Genomic DNA, 6,001 nt, shown 5'->3' on the forward strand with positions numbered 1-6,001 from the left:
TCCAACAGGCAGCTCTGGGGATTGTGACAGACACGACACGTAGATAACTTCTCTTTTCCTGGGCTGCTCTGCAGTCTGGTTGACTAAGGATCTGGAATGGCCTGCCCTCCTTTCTCCTTCATCGGAGTAGATGAGGGTTCCCTGTCCCTTCCTTAAATAGAGGACAGGAGGCTGTCTTTTCATCTGGCCATCAAATATGGCTTCTCTACTTTTAACAAGTGAGAACTGAGGGCACAAGAGTCAAACCTCTGTCTTAACGTGAAGAAACGATGACCCTTCCTGGCCCACCTCGGGACAGACTGTAAGTCATTGGCCATACTTCCCCCTTCTCGGTCAGTCGAGGGAAACAGAGTGGTCTGCTGGAAATAGTTGCAGGAAACCTGCTTCTGGTACCAGTTGTAGTGTGGGTCTTCAGCAGTGCCGGGGTCCAGCCTCGGCAGGATCCAGGGGTACCCTCAGGATGAACGGCGTCAGCGAGAGAAAGAGAGACAGAGAGAGAGAGAGTGACCAGACAGGGGGTGCAGCAGAGTCTGGCAAATCTTTATTTTTTTACCGTAGCTTTTATATTCTAAGTTAGTACATTTTTAAGGGGAAGATAGTTTAATATTACATCAGCTTGTCCTTAATGAAACCAGGGTGTTTCCTGCAACTTCTTTGTGAGAGTCTTATACATTATCTTCTGGCCTTGGGGCCTATTGACATTTTATGACCTAGGTGAATGCAAAGCTGTTTTCCTGTAATCTATTCTTCAATGAACACAAAGGTCAGTCCTTTTGCAGAAGTTATCAGTTAAATTTATCTAAAAGGTTTATCACGCAAAGACGCTGCAGCTCCGGTGAGGCAGCCCCTGTTTACCATTCCTGGTTAAAATGAACAATTCTAAACTCTTATTTTTCTAAATCTTTAACTATAACCACTTTTAGAATAATATTTTATGTTCTCTAATAGGGCTTCCTCACCCCCGAAGGGCCCTGTGCCTATTAGGGCCTTTATGTAATCAGGTTCTTTATGCTGTTTATGATTAAAGTGTTGTGAGCAGTCATGTGCATTAGTATGCATTTGCCAAGCAGGCTAGAATGCCAGCAGAGGGGTCTAAATTGAAACACTCCTTTCATCCTGGATAATCTTATAGGATACCACCGTCCGGGGGACATATTGATTAAAGTTCTAAGTTGATTCTGTTTGGAGGGAGATCAGGGAAGGCCTTCTACCTGTGTCACAGAAATTAGGGAGTAGTCTAATATAGCAAGCATCAGAAAGACAGAGATCATCTTTAAGGTGAGCGCTGGGGCAGCTTTTCGAAATTCCTGAAGTCCTGATCTGCCTTGCTTGTCAGGTCTTCTCCTCATGGCCTTGTCATGGGTGGGATCTCGTGTGCTGGCTCCCAGCACAGCAGATTACAGCAACTTTTTAAGATTCTATTATTTTCTCATTCATAAAATGCAAGTTGTATTAGATGGCTTATTGGGCTTTAACATGTGCTCTTTCACTGTTCTTGCTCATATATGAACATGTGTGTTTTGATTTTACAAAAATAGTTGTAAATATACATGCTGTTCTGAAATTTTACCTTTTAAAATTGGTGATTAATTATATAATTATTTTATTTATAATTATTACATATTATTGTATTATAAACAACATTAATTATTTTTATTTTATTTTATTCTTTATTAAGTTAAATATTGTTTGCTCGACTACTATTACTCAGTGAAAAAAACAAAGTAACATATAAAAAAACAAAAGCAAAGTCCAATTCAAAGTACACTTTTACATGATACCTGACATGTTTCATGGGGATAGTTGAAATAGTTCAAAGGAGCCTCAGATATCTGACAAGTGTTGATATCCATCTATAACTTTATAAAGAGTCTGATCCAAACTGTCTTTTTAAATGTGCAGTTATAAATCGAAGCTTTACCAAAACAAAACTGTCAAACCACTTTTATTTTTTTATACAGGGGTTCAGAGTACTTCCAACACAGCATTATTTTACTTTCTTGCTATTTATAATAACATTTATTTCATACAGAATTCCAGACACGGATAGAAGAAACCAGACGGGCACCTATGGATTTCTTCTCATGGGCCTCTCTGAGCACCCAGAGCAGCAGCCTCTCCTGTTTGGGCTCTTCCTGGGCATGTACCTGGTCACCATCTGGGGGAACCTGCTCATCATCCTGGCCATTGGCTCTGACGTGCACCTCCACACCCCCATGTACCTCTTTCTGGCCAACCTGTCCTTCTCTGACATTGGTTTTATCTCTACGGTCATTCCCAAGATGCTCAATAATATTGGCTCAGGAAGTAAACGGATTTCTTATGGCAGGTGCCTGACACAACTCTATTTCTTTGGCCTCTTTGCAGATCTGGACAACTTTCTCCTGGCTGTGATGGCATTGGATCGCTACATGGCCATCAGCCAACCTCTCCATTATGCCATTATCATGAACTCCCAACGCTGCGTCTTGTTGGTGGCTGGGTCATGGGTGGTCACTACCTTCCATGCCCTAGTGCACACCCTCCTGGTGACCAGGCTTTCCTTCTGTGGCCCCAATGTCATCCCCCACTTCTTCTGTGATCTGGTCCCACTCCTAAAGCTGGCCTGCTCCAGCACTTATGTCAATGACCTGGTGCTCATCCTTGTGGCAGGAACATTGTTGATTGGACCCTTCGTCTGCATCCTTACATCTTACTTTTACATTGTGTTGGCTATCCTAAGAATCGATTCCCCAAAGGGTAAGCAAAAGGCCTTCTCCAACTGCACCTCGCACCTCTCTGTGGTCTCTCTGTTTTACACCACAGCTATTGGGGTCTATTTATGTCCTCCATCATCCCCTTCAGGTGGAAAGGACCGAGTCCTCTCAGTAATGTACACGGTGGTGACCCCTATGTTGAACCCCTTCATCTACAGCCTGAGAAACAGGGATATAAAGGGGGCACTGGGGAAAATACTCAGAAGAAACACGCTTAACACTCTTTCTTGGGACAGAAAGGTCCAAATCTCCAAGACTCGGAGTTGAGGGTTGAAAAATGGTCTCCTAAGAGCCTAATCACTATAGTGCCCCTGAACCTGAGACTTCTCTTTCCTTCATATTTACATTTCAGGGAAGGGACCACTGACACCAGTAACCACTAATCATCCCTGTGAAGTGTCCATGCTCTGAGCAGTTTGCTACTCACTTCCAAAAAGGTTCTTGCTTATTTTTACTAGATGCCTACCTTTAGTCCACAGGTAGGGGGATTGTGGAAATGAAGTGAAAATGAACATGAAAGTGAAACTCTTATTTCGCTGAAGTCACAAAGGAACTATGGAAGATATCTCTAGTCCAAGAATACAGGAGTGATTGTAATTGGTAGAATGAAATACAAAGGAAATAATCTGATACTTTATCTTAAACAAGCAGTGATCGATGGAAGAATAAGGATGGGGCTATAAGTTCTGGGTTCCAATTCTGGCTTTGACATTATATATTGTGTGACAGCTGGATAATCACTTAACATTTCTTTTTTTTTTTTAGATTAAATTGACATGAATCAGCCAGAGATTTACATGTGTTCCCCATCCTGATCCCCCCTCCTGCCTCCCTCCCCATCCCATCCCTCTGGGTCTTCCCAGTGCACCAGCCCCAAGCACTTGTCTCATGCATCCAACCTGGGCTGGTGATCTGTTTCACCCTTGATAGTATACTTGTTTCAATGCTGTTCTCTCAGAACATCCCACCCTCACCTTCTCCCACAGAGTCCCAAAGTCTGTTCTGTACATCTGTGTCTCTTTTTCTGTTTTGCATATAGGGTTATTGTTACCATCTTTTTAAATTCCATATATATGCGTTAGTATACTGTGTTGGTCTTTATCTTTCTGGCTTACTTCACTCTGTATAATGGGCTCCAGTTTCATCCATCTCATTAAAACTGAGTCAAATGAATTCTTTTTAATGACTGAGTAATATTCCATTGTGTATATGTACCACAGCTTCCTTATCCATTCGTCTGCTGATGGGCATCTAGGTTGCTTCCATGTCCTGGCTATTATAAACAGTGCTGCGATGAACACTGGGGTGCACATGTCTCTTTCCGATCTGGTTTCCTCGGTGTGTATGCCCAGGAGTGGGATCATTTAACATTTCTGAGCCTTGGTTTCCCTATTTGTAAAATAAAGTGATTACATTATATGAGTTGAAGCCCCTGCATACACGTTCCCCAGTTCTAATAATGTTTAGTGTTGTAGTAACAAGAACGCAAGACAACGTCAGAAGTTACAAGTCAGAACCAAAGCCACCGCTTCACACTGTGTAACTTTAGGAACATTCTTTCTCTGAGTTCTGCTTTCAGGTGTATAGCAAAGTGATTCAGTTTTACTTATATACTTTTCTGATGCTTTCCCATTATAGGTTATTACAAGACATTGGATATAGTTCCCCGTACTATACAGTAAACTTCTATTAGTTATTTTATGCATAGTAGTTTGTATGTTAATCCCATAGTCCTAATTTATCCCTCCCCTTCTCACTTTGCCCATTGGTAACCATCAGTTTGTTTTCTATGTCTGTGAGTCTGTTTCTGTTTTGTATAAAGATTCATTTGTATTACTTTTTAGATTCCACATATAAACGACATCATAAAATAGTTTTCTGTGCCTCTACCAAAGTACTACTCCTCTCTTTCCCATAAGGGTAAAAATTATTCTTTGACTTTTTATGTCAATTACTTCCCTTCCTTGCTTTCTGTTCAATTTTTCCATATACATGTGTGTGCTTAAACATTATAGTTTGGTTTTGCCCATTTTTATTTTTTTTAATTCTTCCAGTGCTATTGATGTATAATTGACATATAATGTTTGTGGAAGTTTAAGAACTTGATGATTTGATAAACATCCGTGGTGAAATCATGACTACAATAAAGGTCAGTTAATGCATCCATCACCTCACATAGTTATGTTCTATGTGTGTGGGTATGGGTGTTAGGAACATTTAGCATCTACACTGTTAACAACTTTTAAAGTATATGACACAGAATTGTTAACTACAGTCACCATACTGTTCATTATATACCCAGAACTTATTCGTCTTATAAATGGAAATGTATAGCGTCTTCCCAAACTCTCCCCATTTTACCCACACCCTGGACATCACATATCTACTCTTTGTTTCTATGAGCTTGGTGTTTTTAGATTTCACACATAAGTGAGATCATACAGTATTTATCTTTTTCTGTCTGACTTATTTCATTTACCATCATGCCCTCCAAGTCCATCCATGTTGTCACAAATGGCAGAATTTTCTTCTTTTGTATAACTGAGCAATATTCCACTGCTTATATATACCACATTTTCTCTATCGACAGTCAGTTAGGTTTTTTCATATTTTGACTATTGTGGATAATGTTGCAATGAACATGAGTGTAATTAATGTAGCTACTTAAAGGACTGAATGATATAAAAACATTTGAGCACTTTAAACAGAATGCTTGGCACATAGTAAATTCTCAACATATATAACCTGTTATTATTGCTAACAATATGCATTCAGTTATGTCTGTGTCCATGTGAGTTTCAGATTTTTGAGAGCTGACAAATATGAGAGTTGACAAGAAATGTTCTGTTTCATGTTCTAAGGAAACTAATGATTTATGTTTCCAGAATGAACAGAGAGTGTAAGTAAAAGAGAAAATGTTTATTCGAGCTGGACATTGAGAATAATTAGGGTTGTAATTCAGGTCAAGAAGGAAAACCTGAGAAATTTTCATAATTAAAGCATAACTCCTGCAAATCAATAATAAAAGCACAGCAACCACATAGGAAAAAGGGGGCAACAATATAGTTGGAAATTTTTTAAAAAAGAAGAAACTAAAATGGTTGAAAAATATTTTTTAAATTTCTCCAGTAATACTTCCATCTAGCATTTCCATTTCTTGAAAAAATATGTACACAAAATGTCTGTAAAAGAATATCCATGCAGCTTTGCTTTTGTAATAACCATTCCTTCCCCCCAAAAAAGTA

The 6,001-nt window shown here is 39.5% G+C and overlaps 1 protein-coding gene across 1 annotated transcript; it reads left to right on the forward strand.

Annotated features, from left to right (window-relative positions):
* Positions 1–269: 269 nt before the first annotated feature.
* Positions 270–3,023, forward strand: LOC122442512 (olfactory receptor 1E5-like). The gene is made up of 2 exons (XM_043470365.1): positions 270–301; positions 2,033–3,023. Exons 1-2 carry the CDS (start codon positions 270–272, stop codon positions 3,021–3,023), a joined length of 1,023 nt encoding a protein of 340 aa, XP_043326300.1.
* Positions 3,024–6,001: the final 2,978 nt, after the last annotated feature.

Source organism: Cervus canadensis, chromosome 5, assembly GCF_019320065.1.
Source record: "Cervus canadensis isolate Bull #8, Minnesota chromosome 5, ASM1932006v1, whole genome shotgun sequence".
In the NCBI taxonomy this organism is placed as follows: Eukaryota; Metazoa; Chordata; class Mammalia; order Artiodactyla; family Cervidae; genus Cervus; species Cervus canadensis.